At 42.6% G+C, this 21,451-nt stretch overlaps 5 protein-coding genes across 13 annotated transcripts; 3 read left to right on the top strand and 2 right to left on the bottom strand.

Moving 5' to 3' along the window:
* The first annotated feature begins 926 nt into the window (after window positions 1-926).
* Window positions 927-6,492, top strand: LOC105180546 (neurogenic locus notch homolog protein 1). The gene is made up of 7 exons (XM_025302391.1): window positions 927-1,475; window positions 1,895-2,014; window positions 2,082-2,210; window positions 2,955-3,128; window positions 3,766-4,019; window positions 4,146-4,368; window positions 4,781-6,492. Exons 2-7 carry the CDS (start codon window positions 1,918-1,920, stop codon window positions 5,146-5,148), a joined length of 1,245 nt encoding a protein of 414 aa, XP_025158176.1. The 5' UTR covers window positions 927-1,475; window positions 1,895-1,917; the 3' UTR covers window positions 5,149-6,492.
* Window positions 6,493-7,258: 766 nt separating this feature from the next.
* Hsepi (D-glucuronyl C5-epimerase) lies at window positions 7,259-9,933 on the bottom strand. The gene is made up of 5 exons (XM_011136680.3): window positions 9,399-9,933; window positions 9,132-9,260; window positions 8,335-9,051; window positions 8,042-8,229; window positions 7,259-7,942 (listed from the first exon to the last, which is right to left on the bottom strand). The coding sequence occupies exons 1-5, from the start codon at window positions 9,612-9,614 to the stop codon at window positions 7,411-7,413; spliced, it is 1,782 nt and encodes a 593-aa protein (XP_011134982.2). The 5' UTR covers window positions 9,615-9,933; the 3' UTR covers window positions 7,259-7,410.
* A 903-nt stretch (window positions 9,934-10,836) lies between these two features.
* Window positions 10,837-13,525, top strand: l(2)k09848 (WD repeat domain 74 lethal (2) k09848). The gene is made up of 8 exons (XM_011136681.3): window positions 10,837-11,010; window positions 11,119-11,266; window positions 11,427-11,522; window positions 11,642-11,951; window positions 12,071-12,168; window positions 12,248-12,449; window positions 12,521-12,793; window positions 12,882-13,525. The coding sequence occupies exons 1-8, from the start codon at window positions 10,953-10,955 to the stop codon at window positions 12,939-12,941; spliced, it is 1,245 nt and encodes a 414-aa protein (XP_011134983.1). The 5' UTR covers window positions 10,837-10,952; the 3' UTR covers window positions 12,942-13,525.
* Window positions 13,526-14,311: 786 nt separating this feature from the next.
* RYBP (ring and YY1 binding protein) lies at window positions 14,312-18,371 on the bottom strand. Of its 7 annotated transcripts, XM_025302392.1 has the most exons (4): window positions 18,188-18,371; window positions 17,774-18,092; window positions 16,725-17,208; window positions 14,312-16,445 (listed from the first exon to the last, which is right to left on the bottom strand). In XM_025302392.1, exons 3-4 carry the CDS (start codon window positions 16,899-16,901, stop codon window positions 16,107-16,109), a joined length of 516 nt encoding a protein of 171 aa, XP_025158177.1. In that variant the 5' UTR covers window positions 16,902-17,208; window positions 17,774-18,092; window positions 18,188-18,371; the 3' UTR covers window positions 14,312-16,106. The 7 variants fall into 7 exon arrangements, with proteins under 7 accessions (XP_025158177.1, XP_011134991.1, XP_011134989.1 ...); XM_011136689.3 differs by having other exon boundaries at window positions 17,659-18,371; XM_011136687.3 differs by having other exon boundaries at window positions 17,755-18,371.
* Window positions 18,372-18,484: 113 nt separating this feature from the next.
* Window positions 18,485-21,397, top strand: carmine (AP-3 complex subunit carmine). 3 transcript variants are annotated; one of them, XM_019840205.2, is made up of 9 exons: window positions 18,485-18,668; window positions 19,235-19,419; window positions 19,494-19,728; window positions 19,814-19,973; window positions 20,117-20,230; window positions 20,310-20,489; window positions 20,607-20,765; window positions 20,841-20,891; window positions 20,960-21,397. In XM_019840205.2, the coding sequence occupies exons 2-9, from the start codon at window positions 19,245-19,247 to the stop codon at window positions 21,092-21,094; spliced, it is 1,209 nt and encodes a 402-aa protein (XP_019695764.1). In that variant the 5' UTR covers window positions 18,485-18,668; window positions 19,235-19,244; the 3' UTR covers window positions 21,095-21,397. The 3 variants fall into 3 exon arrangements, with proteins under 3 accessions (XP_019695764.1, XP_011134985.1, XP_011134984.1); XM_011136683.3 differs by lacking the exon at window positions 18,485-18,668 and adding an exon at window positions 18,702-19,122 and having other exon boundaries at window positions 19,219-19,419; XM_011136682.3 differs by lacking the exon at window positions 18,485-18,668 and adding an exon at window positions 19,088-19,122.
* Window positions 21,398-21,451: the final 54 nt, after the last annotated feature.

Raw genomic sequence — 21,451 nt, 5'->3', positions numbered from 1 at the left:
CTCTCGCTTCGTCCCGTGGATTGCAACATCGCGTTTCGTCCCGACGGCGAAGAAACGGTGATAAATAATGCCGGCTGTACAATCGGTGATCGGCTCGTTAGCATAATGAACTTCTTTGTTTTTTTTTTCTTCGCGCGTCGCCCGCGCACGTCAGCGACGTTTCTTTTTGCTACAGTCGCATTTTTGCCGAGATTTCCTCTCCGACTCTGGCAAGGAGAGACGCCGCCACGCGGCACGACGACGTCCCCGTAACGGAACAGCGAGGTCCGCCGTCCGTGCCGGATCTACTCCGACGTTGCAGTTTGATCGAGAGCGATTATCCCTGGAGATCCATGTTTGGCGCGAAAGGATACGCTCGCCGCGACACTCCGCATGGGAAACTGCAGCGGCGCGATTAGTCATACTTGTTTTGACCGACCGGCTCGCATCGTCCTGTGTGCAACACGCGGGCCGAGTTGCGCCGAGTTGCAAGAGGAGTCTGAGTCTTATCAGATTTTCCCGAGCGTCCTTTGGGCATCTTCTTCCTCTTCCTTTCCTTCCTCTTCAAGAGGCATGTGATCCCTAGATGCTTCTTAAAGGATGCGTCCTAAAGAGCGTATTTTGGCCGTTTTCTCAAGACCTGTACGGTACTACCTCGGGTAGCACAAGTTTCCAAAAGAGACCTCCGGAAAACGTCTTGAGGCTCGCCACGCGGCCATCTTGATTGATGATGTCGGGAGCGAAAAGATGCGCTCAAGGTTCGTTAAAATAATGGAGTGTGACCAAACAGTGACGCTTGTGATCAATTGAGCACACTCGTAAAATACTCCAGACACTTTTCCTTCGCCTCAACAATGAATAAATTGTCGTAAGATTAATATGAGGCCATGAAAGAGAGGAAAGTTGTACATGCCGTTAATTTGACGACAATTTGTTGATTGTCGGAACGGATGGTTGTACCATTTTTTGAGTATATTTCTCTGTTTCGACGCACTTTGCAGGAATGTTGAGCATGCACTTCCTCGCTTCTGACGTCATAAAGCAAGATGGCTGTGATGAGATCCAGTAGCCAGGAGCCTTGAAGACGTCTCACTTTTTCAGACATCCTTTCAGGCGTCTTTTGAGACATCTTTAGGCGGCTCCTGTCGAAAGAGGACCCGATCGCGACGGTAAGCGCTTTCACCCGTGGCATTTAGCTGACTTGCGTTAGAAAGATCGCGCGGGATGATTCCGCGTCCGACGATGGCCAAGAGAGCGGCTGCGAATTGAGGCGGAATCGAACGCGTTTAGCAAATCCGCGTGGGCGTGGTGTCTATCGAGCACCTTGAAAAATAATCGGAATCACGCCGCGTGGGCGAAATTCGAAGGGGGGCCGAAGGTCTCGGATGGTGGGGTCGGACCTCGTCTCCTCGTCTTCATCATCTGCGTGGCCGCGGCTGGCTCGCTTAGTCCTTTCCGCATCACCACTGGGGACGAGCTCGCCCGCGTTCGCCAAGGTAAGAGCCGCCACTTGGGGCAATTATCAGCGCTCTTGGAAATTTCAAGTCTCTTCGAGTCTCGGCTCTCGACGACTCTCGAAGATCTCAGGTCTCTTCGTTCTCTAGAGGAACTTCCGAACTGTAGTGCGATTCTATACAACTCGTTATTGTTAGTTAACGACACTTTCGTTGCGCAGCTTTTGTATACCGTAGAAAAGCTGCGCAACAATAACGAAACTGTCGTTAACGACAGGTTCCAATAAACTCCAATAACGAGTTAAAGAATTACCAAACTGGTGCAGCGAGTTAGAGTGAAACAAGCAGGTTCTTTCGCTCATCGCACTTATCGGCGCACCTTGGTGCGCACTAACGAACTCTTCGAAGTTCTTCGAGTCTCATGCTTCTCGCTCTACGTCATCGTCGTGGACTGTCGACAGGTAGACTGAGAGACGACTTCAAGATGCTCCTCCGCCCGCAAGCTGCAGTCTTGCTCCTGCCTCTGCTCGCCGTGTTGGTCAACGGCAGCCAGTACATCCACTCGCGAGTAGTCACCTCTGGTAAGTGCTCGTTGCTCTGTGGAATTAACCGTGGCCGTCGAATCACCACCAGCATCCTCATGTACAGGCAGCTGCGACAGTTATACATGCGGAACCAACGCGAGATGTACCTTGAGCGAAGGACGACCGGTGTGCTCATGCCTGAACCTACATATGGGAGACCCACTTTCGCGCTGTGTGCGCGTCGAATGTTTAAGTGAGTCGCTTCCTATGCGCTTCCAAAAGACTAAGTCTAAGAGGAACGTCTCGTTCCTCTCAAATTGACGTCTTGAGGACGTCCAAGAGGCGTTTCTCGCTACCTTCGGGCGAAAACACCTCTTGGAGACGTTTTGTTTTTCTTAGAAGTTTTAAAAGTGCCTAAGAGTAACCCTTGCTTCTTCCGGGTGCCTTCGTGTCGACGTCCGAGAGACGTTTTGCTTCTTTTCAATAAAATCCAGAATCTTTAGACACTTTTTATTTAACAAATGAAAACAAAAAATTTTATCTAAGTAAACTTGGATAAAATTTTTTCTAAACATTTTTTTCTAAAATCTAAATACTTTACTAATAATTTAGATAAAATCTCGAATCTTTAGAAGAAATTTTTCATTTAATAAATGAAAATAATAAATAAAAAATTTTATCTGAATAAACTCAGATGAAGTTTTTTCTAAATATTTCTTTTTAAATCTAAATAAATTTAGATAAAATCTAGAATCTTTAGATATTTTTTATTTAATAAATGAAAATGCTAAATAAAAAATGTTATCTAAATAAACTTAGATAAAGTTTTAATGTTAAATATTTCTTCTAAGATCTAAATAAATTTAAATAAAATTGGAAATTTTTAGGAAAAATCTGGAAAAACGTCCGACGGACATTTTCTAGACGTTTCTAAGATGTCCTCTAAAAGTCCGCGTCTGCCGCACGACGTCTGTCTGAACGACGCGCTCTGTTTCAGTCAACGACGACTGCCCATACAGTAAGGTGTGCACAAACAACAGGTGCATCGATCCCTGCGTGGGTCTGTGCGGCGTGAACGCGAACTGCAACACCAGGAACCACATAGGCACCTGCGTGTGTCTACCGGGACACGTCGGCGATCCGTTCACGGGCTGCCACGTCGCGGACCCTCGTATGTAAAATTTGCCTCTGAACCGCTCGAAACGAGCGGGCAGTCCACTCGAGCGTCTCGTTACTTTGTAGAGATACCTGAAGCACTCTCGGAATTTTTTCGAGCGAATTACCACTCGAAAAGTAGAGCGACAGCCGCCGAGCCGAGCCTCGACTCGCAGTCGAGGCTCGGCTCGTCGTTCGTACAGAGCGAATCCTACCACTCTGAATCGTCGAGTGGGTATTTCCATTCGAGATTCAAGACCAACCTTGCTGTGCAGCTTCACCGCGCGGCTGGGAGACCGACAGCCTTATTTTCTCAGTGGAGAATCCGTTGTTTTCCAAAAATAAATTTTCAATTGCGCCCTACCGTCAACAAGCTCACATACTAATCCAATCTTTACTACTAAACTAAATTCCAATCGACTACAAAATTTATTCTTTTATGAACGAAGAATCCAGTCCGAGTTTAACCAAAGCACTTTTACGAGCGAATCGTCCCACGTAAGATCTCGCTTAAAAAAAAAAAAAGATTCAGAGAGTGTCAGGCACGTATCTGATCTGCTGAGATTTCTTCACGTAAACACGACTCGTCTCAGGCGGTATGATTCGAGGCTAAGTGTTAGAGTTCTCATGAGGCACTTTCGATCACGATACAGAAGCCGCCTGCAAGCCGAGCCCATGCGGGGAGAACACCCAGTGCGAGGTGGTGAACGAGGTGCCGGTCTGCACTTGTCTGCCGGGCTACAGAGGCTCGCCCTTGGCCGGCTGTCGTCACGAGTGCGAGAGCGACAGCGAGTGCCCTCATCACCTCGCCTGCTCGTCGTCGTACAAGTGCGAGAACCCCTGCAAGTGCGGCGAGAGCGCCGAGTGCGAGGTCGTCAATCACCAAGCCAAATGTACCTGTCCGAAGGTGAGCGTAGGTGGTCCTCCCCCGGCGCCGGAGTTAGGCGAGTTACGGAGGAGGTCTGTGACGTAATGACGGCCGCGATGACGGCATGAGAGCCCGGCTCGGATGAAGAATCCTGTTCTGTTTCAGACCTGGCTGGGAAACCCGTACATCTCATGCCGGCCCGAGTGCACCGCCCACTCCGACTGCTCGGCGGGCAAACCCGCTTGCCTCTATCAGAAATGCATGAATCCCTGTGATGGTGTTTGCGGAGTGAACGCCGACTGCAACCTACGCGGCATCACGCCCGTTTGCAGTTGCCCGAGGCACATGACCGGCAATCCCTTCGTCAGCTGCAGACTGTTCGAGCCGCGTAAGCGTCTCAGATCATTCATTGTTGCCCCTCAGACATCACCTACAGCAGCCTCCTTCGGAGCGGAGGAAGCGAGGCGAGAGGAGGCTGCTTCGGGGAGCGAAAGTGCTAGCGCAGTTTGCCGGCAGACATGTTGACGTCATACACAGGAGATTGACCGTAGAAAAGAGGACTTTGATATATTCCATTTGAGTGTCGTTACTGAACGACAGATCCTACCTACTCGGTTGGTGAAGAGAACTCTACTCAGTAATAATTGGAAGAAATGTTGTGTAACACTCTCTCCGTGCAGATCTAACGTACATCTGCCGACAAACTGCTCGACGAAACTGCTCGTCTTCTACGAGCGCCGTGCACAGCGTCCTCCCACAGACAGTTCTTTCGCTATCTGACCACTGTTTCCCGCTTTCAGGTGACCTCTGCGAGCCCAATCCCTGCGGCTCGAACGCGATCTGCACGCCGGGCCACGACAACACCGGCAAGGAGCGGCCGGTGTGCACGTGTCCCACCGGCTACATCGGCAACGCCCTGACGAGCTGCCAGCGCGGTGAGTGCTTCACCGACAGCGAGTGCCCCGACAACCGCGCGTGCATCGACTTCACCTGCAGGAACCCGTGCACCGGCCGCGAGTGCAGCCCGAACGCCACGTGCACGCCCCGCCGCCACATCGCGGTCTGCACGTGCCCGGACGGCACGAGGGGCGACGCCCTATACTCCTGCAACTCCATCGAGAGCACGTCCGTGTACAATTACGGCCGTGCCTACCGTTACCGCTACTAGTCATCGAAAAGCAAGCTGCGCTCTCTCCAAACGCTCCTCCCGGCGAAGGCGTCTAATTGCGTCAATTCATCATCGGAGGCTCCCCCTGTGCCTGTTCTGTGACTTCTCATCAACGGCGACGTCATCAGCACGGTGTACTGTCGCGCGCTTCTGCTGCCATATGTCACACCTGCGCAACGACAATGTAGCGAGAACGACTTGCTTAAAGCTTGCTTAAAATGCCGTCAAGAGTTGTAGGAAGCTTGATTGGTACCCACCTCAGAACCACAGCGTTGATTCGACGTCGATGAGGGTTGAATTAATGTCGATTCAACGGTTCATCGACCGATTTCAACGTCAAATCAACATTGTGATTCTGACTGGGTAACGTCAGCAACGAGAAAAAGCGCATGCTTGAAATTCCCAAGTACAGGGAGGTATTTGTATGAAAGAATACTCAAGGTCGCTACAGCATATTTGTCGAGTGCTCTGAACACTTCTATACTTCTCCACTCAAAGTCAATCAACAGCCTAAAACGACTAATATCAAGATGGTCGCACTGGTGGTCGATTGTGCTGCGCGCGTGACTAGCCGTCGTTTTACAGTCATTTTATGTTTGTCGATTGGCTATCAAGGGAGGAGCATTTGACAAGTACGCACCAGCAATTTGAGACATTCTTTCACACAAATATCTTTTTCTTTAGAAATGGCACGCGAGAATGTTCAGCGTGTCGTTTCTCGCCTCTGTCTCGTCACTGCCTGATACGTTCGCGGCGAGCAACCAGGAATCTTAATTTACGCATCGTCAGGGTCTACAGGAGTGTCTGCAGAGATCTCTCGTGGAGACACGCGAAATAAGCAAAAGCACTTCCCGTTTAATACGGGAAAAATCGTCTCATAATTACGATAGAGGTAGGAGGGCAAAATCGCGGGAGTTCTCAATAAGCACTTTAGAGATCTTGCTGTATTTTGTAGAGGGTCATAAATTTAGCAAAATCTAAACCAGGCATTTTTTGCGAAGTTTAGAATCGCACTCGCATTAGTACTCGTCGAGACGAGTAAGACGAGTAACACCTCCCTCGATTTTTTCCTCCTACCGGAAGCGACCGAAAAACATGGTTTCTTGTCTCGAGAAAAACTTTTCACTAATTTTGAAGTACCTTCCGGTGGGAGGGAAAAACTTTTCGCCGAAATTAAATTAAATAAAAACTGAGTGATTTTCCTTCGCAACGCTACATCGGTCTTCTGATCCTCGCGTTCCCGAAGTATCACCGATCTCTCACGCAAAATATGTCGTGCTCTTGTGGGCTGCGACTAGTCGCCGATCTCGTTTGTGTTCTCGATCATGTAATGTTAATAATAGACATACGACGAGATTTGCGCATTAAACTACTTCCGCCTGTCCTCGCCTCGTCCCACACGCTCGACGCATCCGCGTGTGACGCTGCACTAATCGCCGAGAGGAGGGAAAGAGACCCGGGCTGCGTTACAACTAAACAATGGTTTTTATTGGACAATTCAAAAATCATGTCCGGTGAATAAAGTGCGGATCGTTCGTTATAAAACTAGTTGACAAATTTAGGAAAAACACTCACTAATGTTATTATTAAAAAATAAATAGTTGCGATCTTTTCTCTCTCTCTCTCTCTCTTACATATTGCATGTTACGCGACACACTTGACCGCTGTGGAATCGAATATAATCACGCTATACTCGTCATTATAAGTATTGGCAGCACCGTTATATGAAAAGTTTGTTAATTTCGGAAATAGTTACCGCGTCGTCCGCTTCGATATGTTCGCTTATAACCGGGTATATTTCTTTACAAATCTTTTTCTTTTTCTTACAAACATGTTATAAGGACACAAGCGTTGTGTGTGTGTGTGTGTTATTATTTTGTCCTTTCTCTAGCTATAACAATATATTAACAGAGTACATTACTTTATTAGTCTCTTCTAGTTCCTTTGTTTTTTCTTTTTCTTTTATTGTATCTCATACCGTTCGCACATTCACGCATTCTCTCGTTCCTTTCAGACTCAATCACGTGACTAAGGTTTTATTTCTCGTCGATGTATAAAATAAAAATTATATAAAAAAAGAAGTCTTCAGTCTGCTGAAAGAATGTTATTAAGCTACTTACGCCTCTACGCAGGCAATGACAAGCTGTCGGTAAGACACGAGGCAACAGAAACGGTCGAATTAATAAATAAAGGACAGAATAAAAAAGAACACGAAAAAGGGGGGAGGGGGAGAGGGATGGGAATTGTTGTCTAACTACACGATTAATTGTGCGCGGCTCTCTTGCCGTTCATGTAACCTATCCACCTCTCCGCGGTTGTGATGAAAATAGGATCGTTGTCGATCGAGTGGAGAAGAAGCAGTTGATTGATGTGAGTGGAATGGTAATCCCATCTGGCCAAATTAGGCGCCGTCTTCAGCGTGAAGTGACGCAAGTCGTACGTCGTACCTGAGCCGGTGTCGAACAACGTTAACATATTCTTCAACGACGTCATACCCTGATTGAAGAGCCTGGACGCTTCCTCGGCGTCCTTGCCCATCGCTATGCTCTTCAGGTCGTAGAGACCGATGAGCGAATAAATGAAGCCGTTGAGGATGAAAGAGGAGGGCGTCGTGGGGTACTCCTCGTACCAAATGTACTTGCCTAAGAACGGCGCGGCCACCCCTCCCTTGGTGGAGGGCAGTCTGAAGGGCCGCAAGCCTCTGATGGCCGCCTGCAGGTATTTCGCCTCTCCGGAGTGATAATACGCGCGCGCCAGCACCGATATCGCGTGACCTTGACCCATGCTGGAGTACCTGCAAACGGAAACGATATTCTCGCAGTTCGGCCCACAGTCGACGTTGTTGTTGTGTCGTTATGCGTGTAAGAGATACATGTGCTACAATGTTTCGTACCATCCGGGCTCGAGAATAGCCATCCCAGGCGCCACTTTCCTCCTCACGGGATTCGGCCAACCGCCCGAGGTGACATTCTGATTAGCGACGAACCACCTCGCCGCGTCGTAGAACTGCTCCATGTGCTCGCTGGTCGACAATGTCATATTGTCAATCGTACCGGAACCGTACAGAGTAATCTGGATTATCTGCAGACGCGTGAAATCTCCGGCTTATTCGGGGATCATTTAAAGTATTTTTTCTTCCGTGGAAGAAGCTAGGGTAAAGTGATAGAGAGACGCGGAACGTGTTACCTTCAGCTTGGAGCGGGGTATCTTCTTTCTATTCTTATCGTTTAGATAAAGGCCTTTTTGCAGGTCGACCACGAGGTCTCTAGTGAGGCGCCTCCACTGATGATTAATTTGCCCGATCCCGTAATACACGTGATTATCGTGATTATACAGTACTGTGTTGCTGGTAGCGTAGTAGTAAAGATAATACATCTCCTTCTTCTCCCTTGACTGCAGGGTGACCACGATGCTACCATTGTTCTTCACATTAAAGTCCCACTTCAAGACAAAGTCCAGAACGTGATCCAAGTTCAAGGAGATGCCGGACATACTGGTCTGCGGCGTGGCGAATTTCAAGACGTGACTATTAATCTGCGAGTCGTATATCCTGTCCAGCAGCGAGCCCTGAGAAACGTTCCAGTTCTGCTTGACCTTGTCGGAATCTTCGATTATCTTCCTATGCGGTTCCGGCTCCGTCAGGTTTTTACTATAGTGCGATAATCCAAATTGAGCAATTTGCGTGGGATAATAATATCCTTGACTCTCCCATTGAGTCGAGATCGGCACACCGTCGGCGCCGCTGATACACTTAACTCTGTCTCTGACCTCGACGTTGTAATTCTCGAAGGTCATAAATACACCCCGGGGATCATACTTCCCCTTGGGGCTCACGATTTTCGAATAACTGTGCAACCACTCAAATCTCTCCAGGCCATCATAAGTGGCCAACTTCCCGTAAATCTGTAACATTATATCAAGTTGTTGCAAGACGTGCTTGATAATGATATAATTTTAGATTTAAGCCAATCACAGGCACTGACCTCGAAATATTTGTGGATAAATGAGAATGGTATGTATACTTCGTCACCCTCCTTGCGACATCCTATTGAATAATCGCCATTGATGTGGCAATCTATCTCCTGATATCCTGATTCTGTGCTCAAACGATCCTGTATCAAGATACGTATATAGTCAGAAATATGTGCTACTGCCGTTATGTTGTGTCAATGATAAATAATATACTTTGTCCAGTAAACAGTAACTTGTGTCAATAATAAATAATACAGAATAAATCTCGTTAGTCTCACCTTATGTTGATACTTTGTCCTCCAGTCTGTGGCATGAAACAACAAACCGCCGCCACAATTATTCCATGATGTAAGTAAAGAGCTCAATGTCGCGACAATCAGTACAAACAAGATTGTCTTGAAGTTCAGTCGCATCATCATATACAACCTATCGATACCAAACATCTCTTCATAGATATATGCATCGCAATATTCTAATAATATTAGTAGTGCCATATACTACATGTCGGATGACTTTATCACAACTTTTTCGTCATTTTATGATATTACAATGAGATCTAACGTCTCAACAGTGGTTGTCCCAGCAGTTTCTCAAAATTCATCTCCAGTTCCAATGTTTCATAACAGTGCGGCATCAATGAACTACACTGAGTACTTATATTTTTCCCATTGAATGTATCCACGCAAGTCGCGACTTTTTCAGGTTATTGAAAGATAGCCTCCGGAGGAGAGAGATTTGGTCATTTACTGGTTGAACCACTTGGCAAGTGCACTTTCAAGATACAACACACGATGCGTTGAAGATTCCTCATCACAGCAATACTCTGAATTATTGCAAAGTTGTATCGTAGTGGTTATTGGTCGCGTTCTTCGCTATCCGTAGTAAACAACTGAAACTAATTACAATAGTGCACACAATGAAATATGTAGCAGAAAAGTCGAGCATTATTTTCGATATTAGCGGTACATTATAGTCGTCCTCAGCCTAAATTAATTTCTCGATTGCTCTTGTTGAATTAATTGTCTGCATGATTTATTGACCTGTATGTATGATCAAGACTTACAGGGTTTTTACTAAAGTTACTTTCTCGTCGCATCGAAATAATAAAAAAAACCCGATTCAGCCATTACCGGCAAACTATTGAGTGATGGAGTTTGAATAGTGTATAGTTGCACAGAAGTGGGTGAGGTATGAGTGTGTGTGAGTGCGTTGTGCGCGTGTATATATGTATATGTGCATGTGTAAATATGTATGTATATGATAACTACTTCAAGAAAAAAGGAAAACTATACATATGTATATACATATATATGTGTGTATATATATATATATACGTATATATATATGTATATAATCTCAATTCTAATAAAATAACCAAGGTTTAATGGTATCTTCGGTACGGCCGAATAGATTATAATGAAAAAAACATCAATATTGCTGCCAAAAATAATTGTTTCATCATACTATTTGAAAATGATGACCGTCTGACTAGTCATCAGATTGTGCTACTCGAAATAAAGTGCAAAATAGAATAGAATAGAAGAGAACTGAAAAATAGAATTTATCTAAACGTAGTGGTATATATATCAATACCGCTACAATTTGTCACAAATGAAAAATGATATACTGACTGCATATTTTGTTATATGCCATGCTAAGATTGAGCAATTACTAACTTCTAGGTTATCCTCATCGGCTATATGACGCACCGACACTTGCCAGCTGCTCGTGTAACACGCATGCGTATATTTTTCAGTTTTAAAACCCTTGACGCACGTGTGTGACTCACATAAATTTTACGTATATACGTGTTGTTTTGCGTAAAACACATAATGAGTTACAAGGACAATTTTAATGTTTTCGTGGGTGGGAAATTAGGTGTCTTCAAAGGTAATTACAGATATTCGTTCTTTAATCGTTGCTATATAGGTTATTGTTATATAGGTTATATGTAAGCTAAAGTAGAAAATTAAAAACTATGATATATTTTTGTTACAGGAATAAAAATTGAAAAGAAGGCAAACATAATTAAAAATATACAAGATTTAGCTTCCATCACAGGGAATGATCAGGTGACTACTATCTCTTGGGGTGATGATGACGAGAAAGATGTTTTAATTGCATGTGGCGAGAAGGAAGACAGAAGGTGATGCAAAATCAAACATTTTAATAGTGAAAGGAACTTCTCACATCTTCATATTTCTCTATGAGATAAATTACATACAGAAAGTAGAACTATTTAACACACTTTTTATTCTTTTATTTAGAATATTTTGGACATGATCTGATTAATTGATTTGTTACAGAGTGAAGATCTATGATTCTGAGAATTCTGCATTCATACACTCATTTCTTTGTAACACAGGCAAAGGCAGTATTAATGGAATATCACGATATAATGGGTAAAAGCACAAATACTTATTTAAGACTTATTTAAAAATTACTCAAAAGCAAAAATACATGTATTACTATATACTGTATACTGTATATTATTTAATAATATAGTTTGTAATTCTGGTAGGTCGATCCTGACTGCAGTAAACTCTGGAGAAGTGAGTCTATGGCGACAGACTGACAAAGAAGGGGAATTGCTGATAAATGCTGGAGAAAATTTGAATAGAATGTGTCATTCACATGTACAGAGAAATGTAATAGCCACTGGAGGACGAGAACACATACTCAAGTTGTACGATTTGGAGAAGCAAGTAATGATATTCAATGAAAAGAATGTTCGACACGATTGGTTAGAACTGAAAGTACCTGTCTGGATATCTGACATGAATTTTCTATCAGGAGCCCAACAAATTGCCACAGTAGGCAGATATGGACATGTAAGAATTACAATAATTTATTAATTAAAAAGAATTTTGCTACTGTACGGATGCTACTGTATGTTTGCAGTTATTAAAGTACATACTTATAATAAAAAATATTTAATAATTTTACAAAGATACGTCTGTATGATCCACGTGCGCAAAGGCGTCCTGTAGTAAATATAACTTATCAGGATGAATCTTTCACCTGTATGTGTGTTACCTCGAAGGAAAAGTAAGATCAAGCAACTTGTACATCTTAAATAACTTTTCTATACACATTACTTTGTCGATTAATCAAACTTGTTTCGCAGACACATTATAGCAGGTTCTGGTAAAGGCAAACTGAATCTCGTCGATCTCAGGAAGCCAGGCAAAATATTAAACACATACAAAGGATTTGCTGGTGGAGTAACTGGTGTGGCTTGTAGCATGAGCAATCCGTACATCGCAAGCGTCAGTCTGGATAGATATTTACGGATACATCATATCGACACGAAACAACTTCTGAAAAATGTAATTTCCTGTCTGCGACGTACAAGGGTAATATGTAAGCATCTGCAGTTATTACTGCTTTTATATTGCAGATTTATTTAACGTCGAAGCTCACATGCCTGGCAATGAGGTCGGATTTCTCCATAGAAACGGATAGTGAAAAGAATCCAGAAGTCACAACGAAATCCCGTTCTGATAATGGCGGTAGCGCCGGTGACCAATCCTCGGATGATGCGGCCAGCGAAGCGGAATACGATGAATTATTTAATAAAATGCAAGTTGTGGATAGTAAGAGCGAAAAAGTTGGTAAAAAGCGGAAACTCGTCAAGTCAGTCAAAGAAGTCTCGTCGAATGATTGTGATATTGTAAGTAGATTAGCAACAATCTCAACTTACGTACTGTAATTGCATTCACCTTTCACGCTTATATAATTTTTTCCCTCTTTCCACACAGGTGTCTCAAAAGCAAAAGAGGAAAAAAAGGAATCAAGTATGGCTTTGTAAAGAGTTGTAACGATCAAGATTAGTAGCGAAGACAAAATACCTCATTTATAATTTACAGATTCGCTGATGTTTTATTCCGTGTCAATAAAAATATTTTATATATAATTTTTCAGAAATATCACGAATTAACCATGATTCTTTATAGTCTTTTTCACATTTCTCTTGTTACGTTCAGGTAAATTGTTCATTTTTATCAGATCATGCAAATACATGTATTTCTCTCATATATACTTTAATTATTAGCTTGTATATTGTATAATCGTATAAATATAATAATTTAATATCTCACGTCTCTGGGAAAAATATTTGAGACGAAAGAAACGATTCAAGCAGCTATAAAGTATAAAAGAAAACTTTCCACTACCGGATAAAATTCCTCCAGCATATGTAAATTGCCAAACAATAACGAGGGATCGTGCAAAAGAAGAAAAAGTACAAGCGAGTTTCGTGAATTTCATGGAGACCATGGATCTCCGTTGCTTTTTGTATATATTTGTTTATTTACTTGTATATATTTTTCCTACGTAAGCTAGCTAAACCGCCTTGACGTGGAGATCCGTCGACGTAAAATGATGCATGTATTGAGAGGACTATTATTAAAGGACGCGCTTGTATTTGTCTCTGAAAACGTGTGATTTATTGTTTGTTTTCGCTGTAACAATATAATGTTAACCCCAAGATTATCCCTCCAGAGCCTTACGTCTTGTACGGCTTGTAATGCTTCCGTGATACAAATAACGTACAGTGTGCATTGTTACGGTACTCGGTACTCAATCGTTCGCGTGAAATGTTTTCCAGGGTTTACAGACATTCGCGTGCGCGACATGGCATTTGGTCAGACAAGCCGCGATCAGACATACTTTGCGTACAACTTTGCGACATAAATATACAGTACAAGTTTCTGAGAGTGATAACAATCTGATTTAAGTCTCTCTCTCTCTCTCTCTCTCTCTCCCTCTCGAACGATCAAATACACGCGGGAATGTTCCTCTCGCAGCACGTTCGGACAATTCAATGTACAAATTTGAAAATACGCCGGCCACTCAGAATTCTCGTGTTGACCGCCCGAGCGCGGCCTCTAAATTTAGCGTGATGTGGAGACAGCGCTGGTCACATGAGACGGCAAGCGTACAACTTGTACGATTTCACAAAATTGTAAAAATATCGTTCGTGTAAAAGGGGTTCATTTTGCTCTCTCCTTCTGTAAAAGTGTCGCTCGGTTCTCTATTTTTCTACTGATCTAGAAATCCGTTTGTAAAAGCTACGAATTCTCTTACGTGATGGCACAGTCTCTGTTTAAGTCTCCGCTTGATTGAATTTCAAAGTGACGAGAGTAATTCTGAGGGTGAGCGGTCGACCGGCGGAGGCGAAGGGAATAGGGGTGGATGGGGGAGAGTCCTTTTTACAATGCGTTTCTCTCGGTGATATTATTCCACGAGTATACACACAATTCACCTATCGATTATCTGCTCGATTTGATATCGACAAAAGTACTATTTACTTTCATTTCGTTAATGCGGAATCGTATTACAATGATCTCGATGACGCGTAATCATCGGGTGTGATATTAACAATCTTATGACTTCTCCGTTCCTATTTCATGCAGTCGCTATAATGGATCTCTCTTGGAGCTATATTTATGGTCCTTGCAACTGCAATTTAAAACAACTCGACTATCAATTTAATTCGATAACAAGAACTCTCTCCTTGTCTTCATTTCTCTCTCTCTCTCTCTCTCTCTTTCTCTCTCTCTCTTTGTTTATCTTTCTCGAACAATTAGAAAAATGAAGAAGATAATAATGTTCGAGGACCTTCCGATCTTTCTACATAAGATTTATACATTTTCACTCTACAACAAACGTAATGCTCGCTTCATCCGTTGATGGTGAGATTTGATGAAACATCGTTTTCGGGTATCATACGAAGAAGTATGCGTATATATTACATATTCGAAAATCGATATTCGACTGTACAATCTTCAGAAACGTCGTGAGCGTAATCGAACGTTTTTGGACACGTTTGTTCGTGATCAGTCAACGGATTCAATCATACGGAAGTGATGAGCAATATTTGGAAGAGATTCGCGAAATAATGTTCCCTGCTACGAGATAGCGGTTCAATAATGCTCGGAGAAAAATTATAATCACCTTACAGTGAGAGATAATGGAATGAGGGTAAAAGGTGTACATACGTATGTACGTACTAATGCCAGTCACGCTGGTAATTATTGAAATTAAGCGAAATCATCGATACAATTCATACATGTCGTATGTCGTTAGCCTTGTCAACTAATGCTGAACAATAACGTCGCCTCATGACATGTTTTCTGGCAGTGGTCTCGTCAGTTTTAATAAAAATCGAGGGTGTTTTACGTCAACAGTGGCTCGTGAAGTTCCGCTCTCTTTTTCTCTCTCTCTCTCTCTCTCTCTCTCTCTCTCTCTCTCGACGGATAATAATACCAATATATACAATTAAATCCGTCTGCATTTAACTCCAACGTAAATGGATGGGAAAAAGATTGACTAATTCGAGCCGAATGTAGATGGAAAGAGGCAAATCAATTGTGAGGATGAGACGAATCGGACGGGAACACGTAGTATATATCCCGCCACGTCGTATCGTCGAAGACGTTTTTCTTTTTCTTTAAATAAATTCGAACTAATACATCTTCTAAATAAATATCACGAGTGGAAATGTCCGTCAATTAAGCGCAACTTTAAGTACAATTTTTTTGTCGTCGCGTCGCGTCGCGCAAAAACACGCTGCAAGTTGATTCGCTAACGATTTGCGCAACAAGTTAAAACGATGACATATAATACAAATACGATATTATATATATATATATATATATGTATATATATATATATATGCGCGTGTTTTCCTTTTCCTTCCGTTAAATTATGAACGATCAATAATAACCCCGATGATAGCATAAAATGTCTGACCTCGTTTATCGACTGTGTGTTTGTGTGTGTGCATACACACACACATATACACACGCGTGTATGTGCAATTTGCAACGCATATTAGACAAAACGGTAGCTCTTGGCTCCTTTTTTCTTCTCTTGCCTATAGGATGTGTACAGCGGTACCATAAAGGTTTGAGAGACATACATTATACAATATATTAATTAGAATAATTCGTACACGTATGTAACATATATATAGCATTAAGCTAGGCGTCAGTGCCGATGTCCAGACTTCTCGAATCTTGATTGGAGTCGTGTTGGCTCCCGTTCTCGGAGCTAGCGCTGCTGGACACGCCCGACTGGTCCGATCCCTTCTTCACCTTGGGCTTGTACTCCGTGATAACAACGGTAACATTGTTTACAGTCACTTCGTTCGATTGCGCAGTACTGCGGTCGATATTTTTGAGACGCGGCGGGTGTCTATTCTTGCGCCTTGGTTTGTCCAGTTTGCGCTCCTTCTCTTTGCCGCCGCTGGTTGTGCTGCCGCCGCTGCTACCTTCCTTCTTGCCTGGTTTCAAAAGTGGCACATATTGTTGCTGCGCAACCTAAACGCGCGATGTACAATGTTGATTATGTAAGCTCGGAACGAATTTGTTCGAGTTTTAGTGGCGAATAAAGAGCAACGAGATGACAGATTGCAAGAGGATGAATGAGAGAGAACAAAGGGAGGAAAAAAGAGGGAGAAGAAAGGGAGAAAACGCCGATGTGTTACGGAGGAACAAAACGTGGCGTTTGTGCCACAAAAGCACAAACTTTTCTGTTCATCTATCCACATGAGTCGTAAAGGTAATTACAAGGTGATATTACTTGATGATTAAACTGACCTGTTGAGCTACCAATTGGGGGTTTATGCGGGGTTTCCGCGTAGAAGTTCCCTTGCGGACGTCACACATGAGGCACTTAAATGCTTCCGCTGTATTCCTATAAGTGCAGACACTGCAGTCCCAAAAATTATCTTCCAAAACCTTCGCCTGGCGTTTACCGCTTCCCGAATGGTTCATTGTTCATTAAAGTCAATTGTAGAACGCTGTACCTCCTCAAAACAAAGTCTGCCTCCCCGGCCGCACCCTCGGCCTCATTAAAGGTGATTTTGTGAACACTGAATATTTTCGGACAATGCGGACAATGCGCTCCGACAGAGCGAGACTAAGGATATGCAGTTAAAATGCTAGACTGTAGTCTAAGACAGCATTCCGTGCATCAACTAAGCGAGATACACAACAGTCTGTTATATTCAACTGCTCTGTATTGGCCACCTATGTCTGCATATTGTATCATTTTGTCTTTATACATTTTTCTCCAGTGAATCTGTAACAAGAAAAAATATTGTCCTGTGTTAATATTTATTACAAGCTCATAAGTATAATTTGTAGTATATATAAAGTTGACTTTTTTCCTAGAAAATACACAGTTAAATACGGGAATATAAAAAGAAAAATGAGATTTAACAGTAGTTTATCATCGCTTTAGCTAATGGAAGTCAACAAGGAAAAAATGAGATTTGTACAATTGCTGTAGAAAGAAGCTCCGGAATGTTACTGTTATTCTTAATTTGAACACACAACCGTTTATTGACAAAATAACTCTGAATCGATCAAGATGCAATCAGAAGGTAATATTTACAAATTACATACGTATGAATAGAATATCTCCCAAGAAACATTCTACTATTTATCAAGATCTATTCATCCAAAATGTTCTCCAAACATACACCTAAGTATGAAATGTCAAACCAGCTATCGTCAAGCCAAGAATTACCGTTACTCGTCAACCTCAGCACGCTGCTTTGACTCGAATGATTGAGCGACACGGTACGATTATTTATCAACACAGAATTGACCGTTAGCAATCTACCTCGAGTCTGACAACTCACATCACTCACACGTGCCACTCACTGAAGTTCTACGGTCGCTGCGGGAGCTTTCTGTGCACTTTCTGTGTACTTTTCTCCGACAGACGCCTCGATCGGGCCAAACGTTTTCTCCTTCTCCCTCTCACTAGCAGTCCATGGCAATTTTCAATTCACGCCGAAATCTCGCCTCCAGTCGACGATACTATCACAACACGCGCATCCTCTCAACGATGAAACAGATGGACCTCGTTGCACGCACGCCAGCCAACAGCATCGCAGCGCATACACGCATACGCGCATGCATACGTGTGCAGGCCCGTTCGTCCCTCGGCTGCACCTTCTACATTCGCAATGAAACAGACGTTTGCGTACCGCGTGTTCGAGCGGCTCGAAGCAACAGAGGAAAGTGCAGAAAGTGCAATTGAAGATAGATACACAGAGCGCCTTTTACGTGCCACCACTGGGTGGGTGTGTGTGTGTGTGTCGCGCGCACACGGAGTCACGTCGTCCCTAGCAGGCCCGTAAATGCTCGTTCGCGCATTCCATCGTCAACGACGGCAGGCAGGAAAAATCTCGCGGAACGCCGCCCTCAGGGATCACCGAGCTCTCGTGCGTGTGTGCGCGCGCGCGTATGTGTGTACGTGTGCCCGTATGCGTGTGTCACAGCGTTGCACCGCCGTAGCTGCTGGCCGTCATGCCGAGACCGTCGACGACCGCGCTGGTGAGGGACGCGCACCCGGAGCTACGCGGTCGAGCGGGATAGGCGGCGAGGATATTGACAAACAATCCGACGCGCGACGACGGCGACCGCGACTGCTGCCACTCGCTGGCTGTCCACTCGTTCCCTTGTGTCAGGTGGAACGCCGGTCCGGACGGCGGACCGAGACGGTGGCGCCGCCCCTGTCGCGTCTCGCAGGTGCGTAGAGGTCGACGGTTCCCTCCCCTCCGAACGTCGACCGGCGATCTGATCGGCGATTATCGATGGCACGATTATCAGCGGCAATTTCCATTCGCGCGGTTTGCCATCCGATGATAACCCGAGAGATTTGTAATTCTCTGTATGTCAGCGGAATAGAGCACGTCCTGTTTCCTTTTTGCTTGTGTCATTCGTATGTTGTATCGAGAGATGCTCGTCCGGCCCTGGCTTGTGACAGCGCTCGTTTAACATTGCTCAATAGTAACATGGCTGAAAGTTTATATACATGTGCGCATAATTATGTACAAACATTGACGGAAGGACTTTCTCCATCATATTAGCTTGTATCGCTTGTATATAATTTAGTTAGCGGTATATTTTAATATATTCGCCAATATTCGTAACACTTGTCCACCAGAATGATACATAGCCTCTTCATTATAAATTCCTCGGGGTAAGTACCAAAGCATGGCAAGTAAAACGGATCACTGTTCGACGGAACGTGGATTAACATTTGCTGCGTGCAATCTAATCCTAATTTAATCCTAAGTCGTATATATGTGCAGCGATGTTTTCATGGAGAAACATTGGAAAAGTGCGGTTGCACGGTCGCTTTGCGATTATTTCTTTGACCAGCAACGGAGGGTTCTGTCACCAGAGGATACTCCGCCAGTGATAGCAACACCGCATCATTACCTTATTAGTATATATCGCTGCAACATGTTCTTTGTAGCAGTATGTATGACAGAAGGTAAGCTCGATCTAAACAGTATTGTTTATTGTATAATTTGTACCGGCAATATAAATATTTCTTTCCTGTTTCAGTCCCTCCATTATTTGTCATTGAATTCTTGCACAGAGTAGTGGATACCTTTGAAGATTACTTCAATGAGTGCACGGAAACAATTATAAAGGAAAATTATGTGGTTGTATATGAATTGTTGGATGAAATGTTGGATAATGGATTTCCTTTAGCGACGGAGTCCAATATATTGAAAGAATTGATTAAGCCACCTAACATCTTACGCACTATAGCAAACACTGTGACAGGCAAATCCAAGTAGGTACATCTTAATGTATCGTGACATTTATATATAAGTGTACAAAGGATTATTTGATATATTTTGTAATTACAAATGGTATAGCGTTAGTGCAATTCTACCAAGTGGCCAATTGTCTAATGTCCCTTGGAGACGAACTGGAGTAAAGTACACCAATAATGAAGCTTACTTTGATGTTGTTGAGGAAGTAGATGCTATTATCGACCGAACTGGAGCAACTGTATTTGCGGAAATTCAAGGCTATGTATGTTGCACTGTACAAATACTCTTCACATATACTGTTTATATATAATAAAATTAATATTTAATATTTAATATGACATAAGATATAATATATATAAAGATACAATATTTCATATATATTAATTGCATATAATTGCCTTTAAGATTGACTGTTGCATAAAATTAAGTGGGATGCCAGATCTCACACTTTCATTTATGAACCCCAGGTTATTTGACGATGTTAGCTTTCATCCTTGCGTCAGATTCAAGAGATGGGAGGTTCGTGTGAAAATATGTGAAATATATCATCTGATTTCTATAAAAAGTAGATTCTTAATCTAGATTATCTTTACTTCAGTCTGAAAGGATACTTTCTTTCATCCCACCGGATGGTAATTTCCGCCTTCTGTCGTATCATATAGGATCACAAAGTATTGTAGCAATTCCAATATATGTAAGGCATAATATTAGTCTAAAAGAACTGGGAGGTGGCAGGTTGGATATAACTGTTGGGCCAAAACAAACTATCGGCAGGACTGTAAGTACAGTATATAAAAGAATTATTGTTTTACCATTATTACTGTATTAATTATCTATATTATTATTAGTGACTGTAATTATATCATTATTATTAACGTTAGTATTGCCATTACAGGTTGAAAATGTAGTTCTTGAAATTCCAATGCCAAAGATAGTCTTGAATTGTACTCTGACTCCAAATCAAGGGAAATACTCATTTGATCCTGTCAGCAAAATATTATTGTGGGATATCGGGAGAATTGATGTTTCCAAGCTGCCAAATCTCAGAGGATCAGTAAGATAATTACAACGTAGCTAGAAATGGATACAATAATTATCTGTTATATGAGATAATAATAAATTTTTTCAGATCACAATACAAAATTCAGCAACTGTTTCCGAGTCAAATCCTGCGATTAATGTATGTACGACAATGTGTTATGTTAAACAATTTCTCTCCCTCAAAACTAATAAATGTTTCAATTTCAGGTACATTTTACGATTAATCAATTAGCTGTGTCCGGATTAAAGGTAAATCGACTAGATATGTACGGCGAAAAGTATAAACCATTCAAAGGTGTTAAATACATTACCAAGGCTGGAAAGTTTCAAATAAGAATGTAAATAATGTATAAAATTTTTCATAAATGAAAAATTTATTCTTTTTACGTCATATCGAGTATGTAATATGTGCTTTATAATACAAGTTGTACGGGCAAATTAATGAGGATGATAAATTCACACATGACACGGGAGATATATACTTTTGTTGTAATAATATATACACTGATGCAAACTTGTGTTAAGTAAAATTTTAAATACATTTCGATTTTTATTAATTAAATAAAAAAATACATACACATGTTCTGTACTTAATATATTATTCCGTACTATAAAACGAGATCAGATAGAGCAGCGAATAAAAAAAAAGATATCTATAACCCATTGACAAAATACATGTAATTTTAAACTTCTACCGCA

The sequence above is a fragment of the Harpegnathos saltator genome, unplaced genomic scaffold (genome assembly GCF_003227715.2).
Source record: "Harpegnathos saltator strain DR-91 unplaced genomic scaffold, Hsal_v8.6 scaffold49, whole genome shotgun sequence".
Lineage (NCBI taxonomy): Eukaryota > Metazoa > Arthropoda > Insecta > Hymenoptera > Formicidae > Harpegnathos > Harpegnathos saltator.
The sequence above is the reverse complement of the archived record's forward strand: the minus strand, read 5'-3'. Positions and strand labels throughout refer to the sequence as shown.

Bases quoted from the DNA above. Each gene is read 5' to 3' on its own strand.
- RYBP (XM_011136689.3), bottom strand. From the start codon at position 16,901: ATGAACCATTCGGGAAGCGGTAAACGCCAGGCGAAGGTTTTGGAAGAT. The intron at 16,446-16,724 runs GTCAGTTTAATC...TCGCGCGTTTAG, and splicing joins CCCAATTGGTAGCTCAACAG to GTTGCGCAGCAACAATATGT.
- Hsepi (XM_011136680.3), bottom strand. From the start codon at position 9,614: ATGGCACTACTAATATTATTAGAATATTGCGATGCATATATCTATGAA. The intron at 9,052-9,131 runs GTCAGTGCCTGT...ATAATGTTACAG, and splicing joins TTATCCACAAATATTTCGAG to ATTTACGGGAAGTTGGCCAC. The intron at 7,943-8,041 runs GTACGAAACATT...TTCCGTTTGCAG, and splicing joins GCTATTCTCGAGCCCGGATG to GTACTCCAGCATGGGTCAAG.
- carmine (XM_011136682.3), top strand. From the start codon at position 19,088: ATGATACATAGCCTCTTCATTATAAATTCCTCGGG. The intron at 19,974-20,116 runs GTATGTTGCACT...ATTGCCTTTAAG, and splicing joins TTGCGGAAATTCAAGGCTAT to ATTGACTGTTGCATAAAATT. The intron at 20,892-20,959 runs GTATGTACGACA...TTTCAATTTCAG, and splicing joins AGTCAAATCCTGCGATTAAT to GTACATTTTACGATTAATCA.
- LOC105180546 (XM_025302391.1), top strand. From the start codon at position 1,918: ATGCTCCTCCGCCCGCAAGCTGCAGTCTTGCTCCTGCCTCTGCTCGCC. The intron at 2,211-2,954 runs GTGAGTCGCTTC...GCTCTGTTTCAG, and splicing joins TGTGCGCGTCGAATGTTTAA to TCAACGACGACTGCCCATAC. The intron at 3,129-3,765 runs GTATGTAAAATT...ATCACGATACAG, and splicing joins CTGCCACGTCGCGGACCCTC to AAGCCGCCTGCAAGCCGAGC.